Source organism: Sinocyclocheilus anshuiensis, unplaced genomic scaffold, assembly GCF_001515605.1.
Source record: "Sinocyclocheilus anshuiensis isolate Anshui unplaced genomic scaffold, SAMN03320099.WGS_v1.1 scaffold683, whole genome shotgun sequence".
In the NCBI taxonomy this organism is placed as follows: Eukaryota; Metazoa; Chordata; class Actinopteri; order Cypriniformes; family Cyprinidae; genus Sinocyclocheilus; species Sinocyclocheilus anshuiensis.
Window position 1 is genome coordinate 209760 of NW_015548218.1, and position 17583 is coordinate 227342.

Sequence of the window (17583 nt, forward strand, 5' to 3'; positions counted from 1 at the left end):
CACACACATTTGCATATTGTTGCTGTTAGGTGAAGTTAGTCATGGACTGAATCTATCAGCATACTGTATACTTTTTTACTGTGATTGTGATCAAGTGAATATTATTCCTCTCATGTAAATTACTGTGATTATAATTTACAACAGCTGTTTACATGCTTATTTCTGATGTTACGTGGATTACATGCTTTACATGAATGTAGATGTTTCAGGAATTACGTAAAATTTCACCATGATGTTATACACTTGAGTGGAGAATAAATGTTAAAGACGAAACATCTGCCTTGTACTACATTCTAACTGGGTGTACCACAATGATTTCAACAATGTATAAACCAGCACCAAATTAAGAACTCCATAACGCTAAAACACAGACCGGTTTTTAATACCAAATTATTAAATGCTACTATTATTTTATATAAAATACCATTTATTGAATAATAATATTTAAGAAAACTGACTACATAAAGTTTTGATCATGGTATCCCAAACATTGTTTTCATAATGCAAGGCACAACATGATGTAAACAAATAACGCTTCATACAGTTTCGTTCATGTCGCATCTTATTGTTATGTCATATCTTTCAGACATATTTGCGTTTTTTATATATATATATATATATATATATATATATATATATATATATATAAATCACAGATGTCCGCTTCATACAGTTTCGTTCATGTCGCATCTTATTGTTATGTCATATCTTTCAGACATATTTGCGTTTTTTATATATATATATATATATATATATATATATATATATATATATAAATCACAGCTGTCCCATCTGGCTTTGAGTCCACATTTCTCCAGTTGCATTTGTAGCACTGATGACAGTTATGCCATCAAGATAGCACTGTGTTCCAGGCACTCCTTGAAGGATTTGATTGATTGTGTGTTGCCAGAGGGCTGAAGCCAAAGCTACTCTAAACACCTGCCTGTTGTAAGAAGAAAGACCCTTATTCATATTGATAGTTAGATAGAGTTTTGAATAATCTTCCATTCTATGTGGACATAGGCATCTGTTAAGTCCACTTTTAAGTATATTTTTGTCATGCCTCTCTCAGAGTGGTTTGCATGGTAATATAGATGAAAATGTTAATGTATTTGGTCTTGGCCTAATAGATCTGCTATGCTGCTGCTGAGTTAAAGCAAGTACCGAGACTTGCTACTGCCGATACATCCACAACATGTTGCTGTGAGCATGTAAGGAATATTGCTGCTTGTTATGAACCCAGTATGGGTCATATTTGTTGGTTGTTTGTTTTTTCTTTGTTTGTTTTGCAGGATAGAGTTAGGGTGAGTGACGTCATTATGGCTGAGGACTTACACCTGTGTTGGAGCTGATGCTGGCAGATTTAAGCAGTTCACTTCAGTTGCGATGCACTCATTCTCCTTCCTCGTGCTGTTTTCGTCCTGTTTTTTTTCTAATTTAATCGTACTTTAATAAATGTTATTCCTTTTTTATCATGATCCAACGTGTTGTCTCCTTTGTCACGGCTTGCGAGCCGGTCTTGACAAATGGGGGGGCTCGTCCTTTAATTTTTAAAAAATCCTGTTGTTGTTCGACGTGATTTGAAAGCGCTTTGTTTTTGTTTGCGTTCGGTTATTTTGTAAGGAAATTCAGCATGCTGATTAACCGAAGGTAAATTTGGAAGAGCGATTGTTGTGGTAGCGTTATTGTTTGGGGTGTTTTATGCATCATTTTGAAGGAAATATGCGTTGGATTTGATTCAAGGATGGAATGCGATGAATTGCTGGTGTCCGTAGTTTGGCGGTCTCTCTATGCGGGTTAAAGAGGGTAAGTGATTTTGCAATTCCTATTGTGGGGGGAATTTTGAATAGTATTGGTGTTCCCTTGTTAGATATAGCTGCTCGTTCCCTTTTGGAACGAGTGGTATAATGTAATTTTTTTTATTTTTGTGTGGTGACCGTGAGTAGAGAAATTGTCTCGGGAGCATATCCGTGGTATGAGTGAGTCGCCAGCGTGCTGGTTGCTTTTCTTTGTACCAGCGGGAGTTAGTGCTTAAATACCCCTCACCAGTAACCACACGAATATTAGGGTTGAGTTAGTTAGTTTTTTTTTTTATAGACAGGAAAAGGGAGCCTGTTATTCCTCCTGCTGGGGTTTCTAAAACACACCTTCTATTTGTAACGTATACTTAAGGTGGAAACATGTCTAATCTAGTCGAAGATTTTATTAGTTCTCCTTGTGAAGCATTGCTTGATTTGTGTACAAAAGATCAATTATTCAAAATTGTGGATCATTATGGAATTGAGATTGAAGATAGGAGGGTAAAGGATAGTACAGTGTATATTGTTTGAAATGCTAGCTACTGCCTGTCAAGTTAAACCTCAGGTTAGCTCTTTAACTTTTGAGCAACAGGAACGGTTATTGTTGTTACACATTTAGCAGGAGCGTGTGAAATTGGAAGTAGAGCATGAAAAAACTAGAAATGAACGGACTAATATTGAGTTGCAAAAATACCGTTTAGACATAATAAGAGAAGGTGGACTAAATAACAGCTCAGTTAATGCTTTGCATGATGCTTCTCAAATGTTTGACACTGCTGGTAGTTTGCGTTTAATTCCTAAATTTAATGAGCGAGATCCGGATACCTTTTTATAGTGTTTGAGCGGATAGCAGAGGCAAGAGGTTGGCCTAGTAAAGAACGTACACTGCTTTTACAATGTGTGCTTACTGGCAGGGCTCAATAAGTTTATTCTGCGCTTTCACCTTCAGACTGCGAAGATTACAATATTGTTAAAGCTGCAGTTTTAAAAGCGTACGAGTTAGTACCGGAAGCATACCGACAGAAATTTAGAACGTTGTCCAGGGGAGTTAATGAGGCTCATGTTGAGTTTGCTAGAGAGCTCACTACTGCATTTATCCGTTGGTGTATGGCATCTGAGGTAACCACCTTTGAGGAGTTGAGTAACTTAATAGTGCTTGAGCAGTTTAAGAAATCTGTTCCTGCTCACATTGCGACATATATTAATGAGCAGAAAGCTGACACAGCTGCTAAAGCTGCTGAGTTAGCTGATGATTATGTTTTGACGGCTAAGAGTAGAGCAAAGGGGGTAAGGCTCTTCGTGTTAAACCAGCTGTCCTTGTGGCACCCGTGTTAAATCCTATTAACTTGTCTGGGGAAGGATTTCCCACAGAAGTGAACCCCATAGAGATTATGCGCCTTTTATTATGAATGGGCATGTGTCGATTGTTGGTAAAGAGACAAAAGTTCCAGTGACGATATTGAGGGACATGGAGGCGTCCGAGTCCTTTATTTTGCAGGATGTTGCCATTTTCATCTTTGAGCGACACTGGTACTAGTGTGCTTATTAGAGGAATTGGGTTAAATGTCTTGTCTGTTCCTTTACACAAAATAATGTTATCATCTCAACTTGTGAGTGGAGAGGTGGTGGTTAGTGTGCGTCCCTCTTTGCCAGTGGAGGGTGTGGATGTCAATATATATAATGGGATACAAGTGGTAGTGCCAGAGAAGTATCGCTCACTTGTGTTGAAGATTTCTCATGATGACCTTGCAGGTCACTTAGGGCTTAAAAAGACCTATGACAGAATCCTTCATCATTTAATTATTTTTGGCCGAAATTGAAGGAAGATGTGTCAAAGTACATCAAGACATGTCATACTTGTCAACTAACAGGCAAGTCAAATCAGACGATCAAACCTGCCCCATTGTTTCCTATTCCGGCTGTCAGTCCACCATTTGAGCATCTGATTATTGATTGTGTAGGCCTGTTGTCTAGATCAAAATCAGGTGGTATTTATTTGCTCACTGTTATGTGTGCATCGACTCGGTACCCTGCGGCCTATCCCCTCCTTACGATCACTGCAAAATCAGTGGTGAAAGCTCTGACTCAGTTCATTTCTGTTTTTGACATTCCGAAGATTGTGCAAAGTGATCAAGGTTCTAATTTGACCTCTCACTTGTTTTCTCAGGTTTTGAAGCTGCTGCACATTAAGCACAATAAAGCTAGTGCTTATCTTGTTTTCCATCAGACGCTTAAGTAATTACTGTGTGCGTATAGTAAGGAGTTGGAGGGTGATTGGGAGGAGGGATTGCCGTGGTTGATGTTGTCAGCGCATGAGGTATGTCAGGAAAGTACTGGGTTCAGTCCCAATGATTTGTTGTTTGGGCACACTGTTCGGGGCCCACTGGCTGTGCTCCACGATAACTGGACTGAAAGTACACTACCTAAAAACTTGATAAGTTAAGTGAATGACTTTAAGCGTAGATTGTATGAAGCAGGTGAGATGGCAAAAGAACAAATGTGTTCTTCGCAGAGACGTATGAAGTCACTTTATAATCTGCGAACTGAGAAACGACAAGTTATGCCCGGCGATCAAGTGTTGGCTCTGTTACCTGTGGAGGGCTTCATTAAATCATAAACAAATTTTTCACTGACTTTCCTATCATGCATATCCCCAGGTATTTGTGTATGATTACTACCTCCTTGTATATGGTCTTGTGTATCGTATACTGTTTTATACATGCTTATGATAGATCAGTAGTTAATATAACCTCACCTATACCATGTTTGGTATCTATGAGTTCGTATTTTCATGATCTAAATGAGAGTGTATATTATATGTTGATACCTATGCAACACATTAGTATTATAAGAATATTGAAGATTCTTCTCTTGAACACCCAATCGAGTTTCATATGCAAAACACCATGCTAGAGACAAAGCATCGTAACGTTTCCCTCCAAAGGTACCATTCCTCATTGGCTCACACAAATCCTGAGAGGTGTGACCTGCTTCGAACTTATAAGGCCTCACATCAGTGACCCTTCGGGGCTTTTTGTCTTTTGTCTCTTGTCTCTGCTCTCATCACCCACCTGGGGTCGGCGCAGCCGCGCCTGGCAGGCCTCGACTACAGCCGTGCCTCCACTTTCCATCTGGGAGAAAACTCTGCTGACCACCACAGTCAGAATAGCATCTTTTTGGAGTTCATCACTCTTCAAACCCGGAAGAACGTGATCGCGACTCCTACACCACCGAACCTCCAAACCATCAAGATTTTTATCCGAGACTGCATCCGGACGCTCGTTCAAGGCCAAGGCAATGCAAGTATCGTATATTTAACTAAACTAAATGAAAATGAGGTTTAGGATAAGCTGTAGACCCCGTTATAAAACGGCGCTGATGGTTTCACTCAGGTGGTTAACTGACTCATTTTCCATAACTGCATTCTCTGGTTTCTCTAACGGTTTCAATCATCCACTTCCAACCTCCCCATGAATGAGTGGTCTGTATGTTTGTTTGTTTGTCTAGATTAGTTATGTGTTAGTGTTTAGTTAATAAAACTTTTGTGCACAAATTACATGAGTTTCTGGTTCTGTCACCGCTTGTGAATAGTGTCCCTTTTACGATCCGATCTATAGCTACATGCTCTAATGCATTACTGTAAGAAAGTTATTTTCTGTGGCCACGAAAATATCCTTTCTTAGAGTTGATATGAAATTATACTGAATGTTCGCTGGACGAACAGATTAGTTGATTGTAATATTAATTCTGCTACAGTTACTACTGGCAGCTGAGGTAAATAATTGTAATTAATTATAATTAAATGCAATTATTTATATACATTTCCCTTTTGAGCTAATTTGCTACAAGCCCTATTATTGCCATTCTCACAACGCGTTAGACGTCAAGACTGAAGTGAAACCTGTATTGATAGTTGAGAGTACTTCACCTGTTCCTTTGGAGGAGGAAATTGATGATTGAGTTTCTTTTCCAGAGGATACGGTACTGTTGGGACATCTTAAAAATGTAGAGACTCTAAAAAATTTGCATAAAATGTTGGCTATTTGCCAGAGAGTAAATGTGCTGACTTGATTGCTCTTATTAACCGTCATGTTTTTTTATTTGGTGATGTACCTTTACGAACGCACTGGTTGGACTGCTGCACATATAACATGAATAATTCTATAGCATACATGATCACCCCATAGCAGATGTACACAGGTGGAGCTGGGGAAGGTGGAGGGTTTTTGAAGTGCACTGCTACTGCAACAGCAAACACTGCCAAGTATTTGAATGTTGAGCAGCGAGCTCATATACTGAGATAGATCTATCAGACTGCGCCATCTAGCGTTTCATGCCAGAACTTTGTATTTCTGTCATGACAACTCTAGGAGTGATTTGCATGGTAATATACATGACAATGTTAATGTGTTTGGTCTTGGCGGAATAGATCTGCTAAGCTGCTGCTGCTGCGGCAGAGCAAGTACAGAGACTTACTACTGCCAATACATCCACAATATGCTGCTGTGAGCATGTAAAGAATATTGCTGCTGCACATATAACCTATATGCATATCCCCCCACAAAGCAGGAGACACAGAAATAAACAATACAAGCCAATATGTGCATGTTGCTGAGTATAAGGATATAATGGTGTGCCTGGGCTACCATGCCAACCGGCTTAACTCTAATCTGACTCACACTATGTGTAATGTTCACAAGTGTTAACAAGAATATGCGTTGCAATCCGATAGATAAGACCCCAGCACCCACCTGAGCAAATGTCATGAATGAATGAATGAATGATGCATTTATATAGCGATTTATTGTGTATTGCTGTACACCCAAAACGCTTTACAATCATGTGGGGGGGGTCTCTCCTCAACACCACCAGTGTGCAGCATCAACCTGGATGATGCGACGGCAGCCACAGTACAACGTACTATGATACAGCACAAATATCATAAATTATTCATTTGATAACTGTTATTAATATAACAATATTCTCTAATTGTATAGAGCCTGTAGGAATGATAAAAGCATGTGCGTTTGATGTGTGCTTGCAGCTGAAATCGACCGCACACTCAGAACAGCTAATGAAACATCAACCTTAGATTTAAACAAATGTGACATTGAGATTATGCCACTGAATATAGCAACCCCGGTTGAAATGCATACACAAGAATGCTTATTTCATTTAGCTTGTTTTCATGTCTGTTACTATCGACGTGTCCTTAGAGTGATTGCATGATCTAGATTACGTTTGCTCCAGCTGTATAAACACTGATGCATAAATGCTGCTGCTAATATGCTTTATATTTCACTCCTGCATACGATGCAAACTACTAACATGACACTTATTTTACCTTGTTTATGGTTGCTCATTTTTTAATTCTATTAGGCAAACCACGCAATACACACAGCAATATGGATTAGAAGAGCATTCACTTATCTTAGATGTTGATTTCAGGCTTGTCTAAAGTGCGCTGCCACTGCTACAGCAAACACTGCCAAGTATTTGAATGTTGAGCAGCGAGCTCATTGGCTACCGATACAGGAGAGAACCAATCAGCTGTGCCATGTGATGATGTCATTATGACATACTGAGTTCGATCTATCGGTCTGCACCATCTAGAGTTTCATGCCAGAACATTGTATTTGTCTGGCTGACAAATTGGCCAAAATGTCCTTGACTAATCAGTTATATTTCAGGATTGAGACCTTGACGTGCTCATACAGTCTGTCATGTTTGACAGGTACTGACCATGGACTCTAGTTTACTTGGGACAGTACTCTGATTTCCTCCAGCCAATCCAACTCATGTGTGACTAATTGGTTGAATGGTTTATGGCACTGAATGTGCCTTGTGAATCCATGGAATTATGCCATCTTTAAATACAATCTTCCCTTTGAGAGATTTAATGGTGCCAATACTGCCCTGAAATACGGAGGCAGTGTTTCTCAAGATCAGTGATCATTCAGACTCCGTCCGGTCATTATATAGTACGACCACAGGCAGCACACCCAGTAGTCTTACTTTTTCACCGGTATATGTTTTGAGAACAATTGAAGATGGGGTGAGCTTGTTATTGAGCTTCTATTGGTGCATGTGTACAACACAATTCCCTCAACACGTGCAGCTGTGTCCTGTAGTCCTGTAACTAGAGAGCCAGTCACTGCACATTGATGTCGTTTCATGGGGCATTTACACAACACTACTTTCAACTAAAAAAGGAAAACTTTTTATATGTAAACCTCATGCAGCCTCTTGTACTAAATAGAGGGTCACCTAACCCCAAAAGTCAGGCAAGATGTATGTGCCTTTTACTATATTTTCCAGTTTTAGTTCGACTTTGAATATGTATACTGTAAATCTATCTGTTGTGTTAAATTGATAATTGATTTTAAATCCGTTACACTAAAGAGTAATTCATAAAAATATATGTCTGTCTTTTAATATGTGGATTTATTTCTTGTGACACTATTATTAATGTAATATTTAAGGCATTTTTGTGCTATTATTAAATGTCCCTGTTGTCCGTCTGTTCTTTAGAGCATATGTTGTTTTGCTCTTTTTAACTGTGTTTAACTGTGATCTGGGCTGTCCCACAGGCAAAGGACCTGAGACCATATTTGCTGGTCAGAATCTGAACGATAATGAGTGGCACACAGTGCGAGTGAGCAGGAGAGGAAAGAGTCTGAAGCTGTCTGTGGATGACTTGGCCACTGTGGAAGGTATCCTAATGCATGCAACCTGAATTATATAAATTATTATGTGAATTATATAAAACCCCTTATAGAGGGTTATTACACTGTAATAATTAAGGCTAGTTCACACTGCCACAACAAATGACAACAAACAAGGTCATTGGGTCTTTGTGTTCACCTGCTTGCTGTTTGCTGGACAGTTAGACAGAGTCATTTACATCATACCAATGAAATAAACTCTAACGCAAACAAACCCAGGTGCTAACCAAAGTCACCACTGCAATACACAACAAATCTAAACCGATTTAGAAAACTAAACAGACACAGGAAAAAAATGGGGCATCATACACTAAATAACTAAAGGCATAAATACACTACATGACTTTTGCCCAGAGTTTCCCCCGATTTACAGTCTGGACGAGTATCAGAGCCAGTCTGCAGTTATCAGAGGCGAGAGAGAGTTTATGTGGACACAGACGCAAGTTTTTTAGCTTCAGACTATTATTCCAAACAGGCAGAGGATATCAAATATATTCAAGAAACAACTGAAAAATCATATTTTCCGTGAGCATCTAACTGCCTCCTCATAAAAATAAATAAATAAATAACATAAAAATCTATTACTTCACTTTTTCTGTTTCCTTACTATCCCTTCCTGTCCTAGCTTTTACTATTTTGAACGATGACTGAAACCTTGTATAACAGGCACTTCTCATGTTTATTGCCATCTTATGGTAAATCGCTTGTTGTATTCTTTTTTTATTTGTATTGTGTCTTATAGCAATGAGTCATGTTCAGCAATGTAGCATATAGCAATGTTCAGAATGACCTGAAAGTTGATAGTGTGAAAGTCGTTTTAGTGTATTCCAGCTTTTAAAGGATCTATTGGACTTTCAAGTCTTTACAAACACAATGCATGCAGAATCATGCATCTTGTTGCTATAAGAGATGCATGACAAATGGAATCAGTATGTGTTATAAAATAATCCCCTAGACTGCAAATCTTGGCAAAAGTCAGGTAGTGTATTCCAGCTTTAGTTGCCATGTTTTACCACATTGTTAGAGCATCCACAATGGGAGCTACATATTCTGACTATTTATGTAGTTGGACATTTACTGTCAACTTTACAGTAATAAAAACTTGTGCAGTTGTAATATTATGGTATGTGTTGTATATCTGATTAATCTCATATATGGAGCATCAGGTTGAATTAATTAATCATCTACCAAAGTGCTTCAGTTTACAGGTGTTCATTCATTCTTCAGCTTCAGCTTATGGAGTTCAAATAGTGTATCGTTTGGGGGAGGGGGGACATATTCATTCTAGATGTTTCTTTTTCGAAATATTGACAATGCATTATTAATAATCTGGCAGTGCTGTTCTTTCATTGTCATACTTTTGTGAACAATTTAGTAAGCATTGGTTAGCTGTACTGAAAATCCTAATTTGGCGTTCCCTGTCAAAAATGACTGGCATTTTAATAATTGCTTGTAAATCTCTCATTATGCTATATTACCTCCACATCTTGCAAATCTTCAATATTTTTATCAACTTGTTTTCTTTCAATTAGCACAGGTTTTGTCATTCTTTTTGAAGCTGATTGATCGTAGGCCTTATTGATCTGAGTTTATTCTTTTCGGTTATTAAGTAAAAAAAGCATTATTTGAGGTACGTAGGCTCAGATCAACGAGGCCCACGATCAATCAGCTCCAAAAAGAAATACAAAACCTGCACTAATTAAAAGGAAACTTGTATTTATGGGAAAAAGAAAATCCTCTCTGAATAACTGGAACACCACAGGATTAATTATCTCATGCGCTTGGAATGAAACCAAATCCATTTGGACTTAATCTTCCAATCATTCTGACTGGAAAACACCTATTAAAACATCTATTAGTGTGGTGTAAGACAGTAACTTCACCTGTTGCTCTCTGCTGTGTGTGTGTGTGAGTGTGTGTGTGTGTGTGGGTGTGTGTGTGTGTGTGTGTGTGTGTGCAATCCCTGCCGGTACGAGACTCGAACCCGCAACCTTTGGGTTACGGGTCCGACTCTCTAACCATTAGGCCACGACTTCCCCCTGTGTGTGTGTGTCTGTGTGTGTGTGTGTGTGTGTGTGGAGGAGCTGCCTGACTCCAACACACAGAGTAGATGAGAGGACCGATCTAGTTGGAGATTGTTGGGATAATATGAACTGGCCTTTTTATGATATACATGAAATTAACCTTACATTGTTCTCAACACTCTGCCATGAAACAGGAGAGATACCAGGTGACCACACACAGCTGGAGTTTCATAGCATTGAGACGGGGATCATTACAGAGAAACGCTACCTGCCCATCACGCCCTCCAACTTCATTGGGCATCTCCAGAGCCTGACGTTTAACGGCAAGGCATACATCGACCTCTGCATAAACGGAGACATCGACTACTGCAAAGTCAACGCCATGATCGGATTCAAGAACATCATTGCCGATCCACTGACCTTCAGGTCCTGCTCAAGCTATCTGTCTCTGAGCGCGCTGCAGGCGTACTACTCCATGCACCTGTTCTTCCAGTTCAAGACCACCTCATCAGACGGACTCATCCTGTTCAACAGTGGAGATGGAAATGACTTCATCGCTGTAGAGCTGGCTAAGGGGTACGTTATGGAGAGACAGACATTACAGTCAGATGCTGTTATGAGTTGTTCATTCAACACCTTTTTTCCCTATCAAAATATATTATATCCTTGCAAATGGGAAAAAAACACTTTTATTTATTTATTTTAGAAAATGTGATTTTATTTGTCAGAGGTTTGCATTTAGATAATAAAGACACTGAGACAGAGACATTGAGAAAGTATTAAGCTGAGTATAGAAACATTACAAATGTAAAAGCTTGTAATATCGTTGATGGCATAGCTATTACTTCAATTTCGGAAGAATTTGATAAGAAATATTTTAATTCATATTGAGATCTCTGATTTTTCATTGCTCACAACTTGAGGGATTTCTTCTAAATCTCTTGAGGAAAGATTTTCTCTCTCTCTCTCTTTCAGTAACATTTCTTCATGTAATCAAATCTCTGTCTGAGAAAAACAACTGAGATATAAAAAAGCTCTTATTTGTGATTTTTCGTCCCTATGGGGAACTGAAACTAAACTGTATTTAGCTTGCACCTGCTAGTGGACTTTTTTTACAGTACATTTATTATAATAAATATTTAATTATTATCTAAATCTTCTGTATTTGCATGTGCGGTACATTTCATTTCATTTCATGATATCTTTGTTTAGCTTCCTGCATTACATCTCAGACTTGGGAAACGGTGCTTATCTCATCAAAGGAAACTCAAACAAGCCTCTTAATGACAACCAATGGCACAACGTCATCATCTCCAGAGACACAAATAACCTGCACACTGTCAAAATTGACACCAAAATCACCACCCAGACCACCGTTGGGGCCAAAAATCTTGACTTAAAAGGTAAATTACACATTAATAGTATTTCAACTTGCCAATAACCCTGCTCTGCTGCCTTTTTTTGTGACAAAGGTGATGATATAGTGTTTTATGGATTAAAAATAATTTGGTAACACTAGATTATGGAACACTATCCACTACTAACTAGTTGCTTATTAGCATGCATATTACTAGCATATTGGCTGTTTATTAGTACTTCTAATGCACAAATGAATGCCTTATTTGGGACGACCAGATCACTTAACCAGTACCAGTAAATAAACATACCTACTACAACAACTACCTTACTTACTGTCAGTAAGCAGCTTTTTTTTTAATTTTTATTCTGGCTCTGTTTGCAGGTGATCTTTATATTGGTGGTGTTCCTGAGGAGATATACAAAGAGTTGCCCAAGTTAGTTCATGCAAAAGAAGGATTTCAAGGCTGTCTGGCATCTGTGGATCTAAACGGCCGTTTGCCAGACCTGATGTCTGAAGCGCTGGTCTGTGTTGGACAGATTGAGAGAGGATGTGAAGGTGAAAACACATTTCTTACTTTTCAATAGGATCATTTAATTATTGATGATACAAGATCTGATCACCCTGTCAGGTTTTTTTTTTTTTTTTAATTACGCAAGACTTGTTACATATTAATTTAAAGAATATTGAACTATACATATTTTCATATTGTAATATACAACATAGGCTACATACTGTACATATTTAACATAAATAAATAAGCTTCTATAAAGACAGGATGAAAAGAGAATTTACATTTTGAACATGACATTAATATAAGAACTATTTAGCCTAAAAGAGTGGCCATTTGCACTAAGAGCGAATAGCTTTTGGTGTAAGTAAATGAATGAATGCTATTTTCAGTTTATTATTAACATTTACCTTTACTGGTTTACTAAGTTTACTGTGGTGATCATTTCACTCCTAGTATTGTTACTGTTGTCAAAAGATTTGTTGTATCTGTCATGTGTAGACGTTTATTGTCTCGTGCAATTGCAGCAGTTTTCAGCATCTGCTGGAAACACTTTTGAATGGATAGCATAATTTCTGCTGTTGCTGCATGAAATCTACTTTTCATACACAGTGTTATACCCCAAACGACATGAATATTTCATACTGTTTCCATCACACCTCCTGCTTTACATAAATGACATGTTGACCTTTGTCTTGGCAGCTGCTTTGTCCTCATACAGTATCTGGTGCTTCTCATTTCATTATTGGTGCATCCTCATTTCCTTTCTTTGTGTCCTTTCTTCTCCCTCGTAAGATTCAAGGGCAGAATATAAGGAAAGGAAACAACGTGGAGGATTCGAAGAGAAATGTTTAGAATAAATTGGAATATCCTTGCTCACAATGTGACAGGATTACGCACAAGGGAGCTTAAGAATTTCATAATAAAAATTAATAAAGCAAGTGCTTTATTGGTTATAGGGAACCAAACAGAGCGCTTTTGTAATAATCAATTAAAAGTTTACAAGATTAATAACTTCAAATCTTTGATCAAGTTTTGCTTGAGACAGCTGCCCCATTTTTAAATCTGCTAATAATGTATATCTCAGATAACCCCGCCTCTAAATAAATCTGAACTGTGGTTGATTGCTTTTAATGGAAATTAGATGCAGAAGAATGTGCAGTGTAGACAGAGGGTGCTTCTCAATTCCCTCATGAAACTGCCTAGTTTCATCACTCTCCATCTCAGCCTGTGACCCAGAAACCGATACAACTCTGCTATGATGAATGATGTGCAAGTTGTCTAATTTTAACATGAGAATGAGAGGATATAGGGCAAAGGACTCATCCTGAGTAGCTTCAGTGAGGATACACAGGTGCATCCTATATGGAGGAAGTCTTTGTAGTGAACAGCATTTTGTAGGGCATTCAAAAGATAAACCGAGTGTCTTCATGCTACTGGATGTTGGACTGGTTTCTTCTGTCATTTTGTCTGATTCAACCAGACAGTGGATGGCTAGATATAATGCCTTGACTGCTACATTCATTCACTCACTCAACAAACAATAAACCTCACTGTACAAAAAAAAAAAAAAAAAAAAAATATATATATATTTATATATATATATACAGTATATATATATAAAATTAAAAAGACAGTTATACCAATGTTTTCATATAGGTGACAGGTATCGCACCACAGTAAGCCTAGGATTTGACAGAAACATTATAATAGCATTCTGTAAATCATCCAACCGACAAATACATTTATAGTAAGCATTATATATTTACAGTCATGTATGTAATGTGCAGTAGCAGAACGACTGGGTTAGACACAAGAAGAACTGACAGAGAACACAAGAAAACACAGGAAAATACACTGAAACAAACCAATGAACTAAATCAAATCAATGAGTAACTAAGGAAACAAACTAGTGGCGGGAAAGAGGAACAAAGGTAATTAGGTCAAACAAGGAAAACTAGAACAAAACCAAACAGAACAGAACAAACACATGGCATCGTGGTAGCCTAATAGTAATGACTGAAGTCTTTGTAAGCTTTTGAGGTTTTAGTAAAGTTTTGGATTGTAATTAGGTAGCACTTGAGTCATTACTAGTGGGTTACCATGATCTTCACTTTAGTATACTGTTCCTAATAGCTAGTAATTCTAGTAACACTTCAGTCATTACTGCTAGGGAAAATGACTCTAAATGTCAAGTTAAGTCAAGTCACCTTTATTTATATAGCGCTTTTAACAATGCAGATTGTGTCAAAGCAACTGTACAGCATTAATTAGGAAAATAGTGTCAATAATGCAAAATGACAATAGTAAACACTCAATTTTCAGTTAAAGGCAGTTCATCATTGAATTCAGTGATGTCATCATCCAGCTCAGTTCAGTTTAAATAGTATCTGTGCAATCAAGTCAACGATATCGCTGGAAATGAAGTGTCCCCAACTAAGCAAGCCAGAGGCGACAGCAGCAAGGAACCAAAACTCCATCGGTGACAGAATGGAGAAAAAACCTTGGGAGAAACCAGGCTCAGTCGGGGGCCAGTTCTCTTCTGACCAGACGAAACCAGCAGTTCAATTCCAGGCTGCAGCAAAGTCACATTGTGCAGGGCGGCGACGCGAGCGGCAATTTCCATCGCCGCGGGCGGGAAAAGCCAGGAAACAAAAAACTTTCAAAAAAGGGGAAAAACAAACGCGAGAAGTCGCCGCTCACTTTCAGTTTTGGGTCCGCTGTTCTGTCACGATGCACATACAGGAGGAACGAGGAGACGCTGGAGAATACTTTACCAAGACTTTATTTTCAGGAACCAAGGGAGACGAACTCAGGAAGACGTTTAACAGCGGACAGAGAACTTGGGACTGGGAACACTATAGCAAAGTCACATTGTGCAGAGGACTCAACTGGCTCCTGTGGTCTTGTCCCGGTGGCCGTCTGAGACAAGGTCTTTACTGGGGATCTGTCTCTGGGGCTCATCTAGTTGTCCTGGTCTCCGCTAAATGTCCTGGCAGTCTCCAGTTCTTCTCACTGAATAAATAGAGAGTAATAAAGTGAAAACAAAACTTCAGAGGGATGCCAGAATATTAGCCACAAGTGTAAGGTCCCATTAACTACATGTAAGAAGCATTTCTCTGGGAGGTATGAATAAAATAGTAGTTACTGATTAACTGAACGTGAACCTTAAACTGAGCGCTGTTACTAATTTGTTAATCTCTTGTAAGTCAGTAGTAGTTGCTGGAATGTTAATGTTGTGTTACTCATTTGTTCATGCTTAGTTATATAACAGTATTCTAAAGTGTTACCAAAGATGATGCAGATGAGAGAGAGTTTACCCTGTATGGGTTTGCAAATAAAAATATACAAATGCTGATGTCTTCTTAATAAACTTAATGAAGGCCAAGGGATCAAATCATAAATTACACGATGTACACTAGACCATTAGTTATAAAACAGTGCGCTATGATACACAGGACTACGCAACAAAGTATAGAGGATCTCTGTAGTAAATAGCTACAGAGTATACAGTATATATATATAAAACACAAGTAAACATGAGCAAGCATACCTTTACGTTGTCACTGGCTCATAAGCTAGTGAGGAACCCTTGTGGTGTGAGTGTCCCCCTCATGAGTGAGAGCAATGATAACAGTGTTAAAAGCATATGACATTGTGAGTAGTGTAGAGATAACTTGGCTCTGGTGGTGTCTCTCTCTGATCCTCATGATGACGGTGTTCCTGCAGGACCCAGCACTACCTGTCAGGAGGATTCGTGTGCTAATCAGGGAGTTTGTATTCAGCAGTGGGAGGGCTTCACCTGCGACTGCAGCATGACCACATACGGAGGACCTCTGTGTAATGATGGTAAGTCAGAATTTTTGCATCCTGTTTTAAAAAGTGCATCAGGAAGCCTGGTTGATGTGTGGTGCTGTAACACTGAAATCATACCTAACAATAGTGGTTCAGCAGGGTCATAATGATGAGGTGAGCATGTCCATGCTGTTAATATATTTGGGTGTGTGTAGGCCCTATTCAATGCTTGACATCTGTGGGTAAAGTGTGCTGAGATTGTCATATGATGTTTGTGGGGTTGTGTGTATGTCTGTGCATGTAATCTTTATTTGTAATAGGTGTGTGCTGTACAATGGTAGGTGATGTGTTTTGGCATTTGGAAATGAACATGGCTGTGATTGGTGCTGTCCTAAACCGTCATGATCTGATCTGTCATGTTTTATGAAGATTTAAAATAAATAATTGGAAGCTTATTTTGTTACTTGTATTCTCTAGTTCAGTTTTAGTTTGATCTATTCCATCTCCTTTTAACAAATGTACTTGCTCAAAACACAATGAATTGTATTACGACATAATTTTGGACTTGGTATATTTCTTTAGCATTCCTGTCTTTACCATTGCTGATTGATTTATAGATTCATGGATTGATTTGTTCAGTGTTTTTGTGCAATTTTAATACTTTCTCTCTGGTACCCTATATTTTTTACTATTCCCTACTATACCAAATATTGTTTGTAAGATTTAAAAGAACTCTGAGAGTCTTGTCTTGGCAAGGAAAATGGTCACTTATCCACCTTCTTTCTTGCCGTAAAAATGGGCACGGCCATTTGTAAATTCTATGGGTCTAGCTTCCGGTCTCATCCGCGTCCAGCTATTTTTAGCTGTACTCAGTGTTGGGGAGTAACTAGTTACGTGTAACGGCGTTATGTAATTTAATTACAAAATAAATGAAAGTGTAATCAATTACAGTTACTAAGAAAAACTGTGTAATTAAATTACAGTTACTTATGAAAATGTTAACGATTACAAAGGGGATTACATTTGAATATTTTCACACACACCTACATAATACAGATTTAATTGATTTATTTTGATTGCATTGGCTGCTCTGAAATATGAGACACCAATATTTCAGGATTTGAATATTTACACACATCCACATAGAGATTTAATTGATTTCTTTCCCAAATTACACTGACTACTCTGAAACATACGGCCCTATAATTTCCGCGATGCAGAAAACACAGACTGGTTCATAGAATCATTTGTGAGGATGTATGAGTGTGAGCTTTCCCGGCCTGAAAATGTTTTCCCAGCCCGCCCCTCGTGGAAATTAATGGTGCAGACATGCGGTTTCATTTACTACACACAGGCCTACTGAAGCTTGCGG

General features: G+C 38.4%; 1 protein-coding gene across 2 annotated transcripts in view; it reads left to right on the forward strand.

Annotated features, from left to right (window-relative positions):
- The window catches only part of LOC107654084 (neurexin-1a-like), a 192097-nt gene that overhangs the window by 106819 nt on the left and 67695 nt on the right, over nt 1-17583 (forward strand). For both annotated transcript variants that reach the window (XM_016441008.1, XM_016441009.1), the window contains exons 9-13: nt 8390-8512; nt 10743-11124; nt 11761-11951; nt 12290-12463; nt 16146-16265. In XM_016441008.1, the coding sequence (XP_016296494.1) occupies nt 8390-8512; nt 10743-11124; nt 11761-11951; nt 12290-12463; nt 16146-16265 (990 nt within the window). The remainder of the gene's footprint in view (nt 1-8389; nt 8513-10742; nt 11125-11760; nt 11952-12289; nt 12464-16145; nt 16266-17583) is intronic.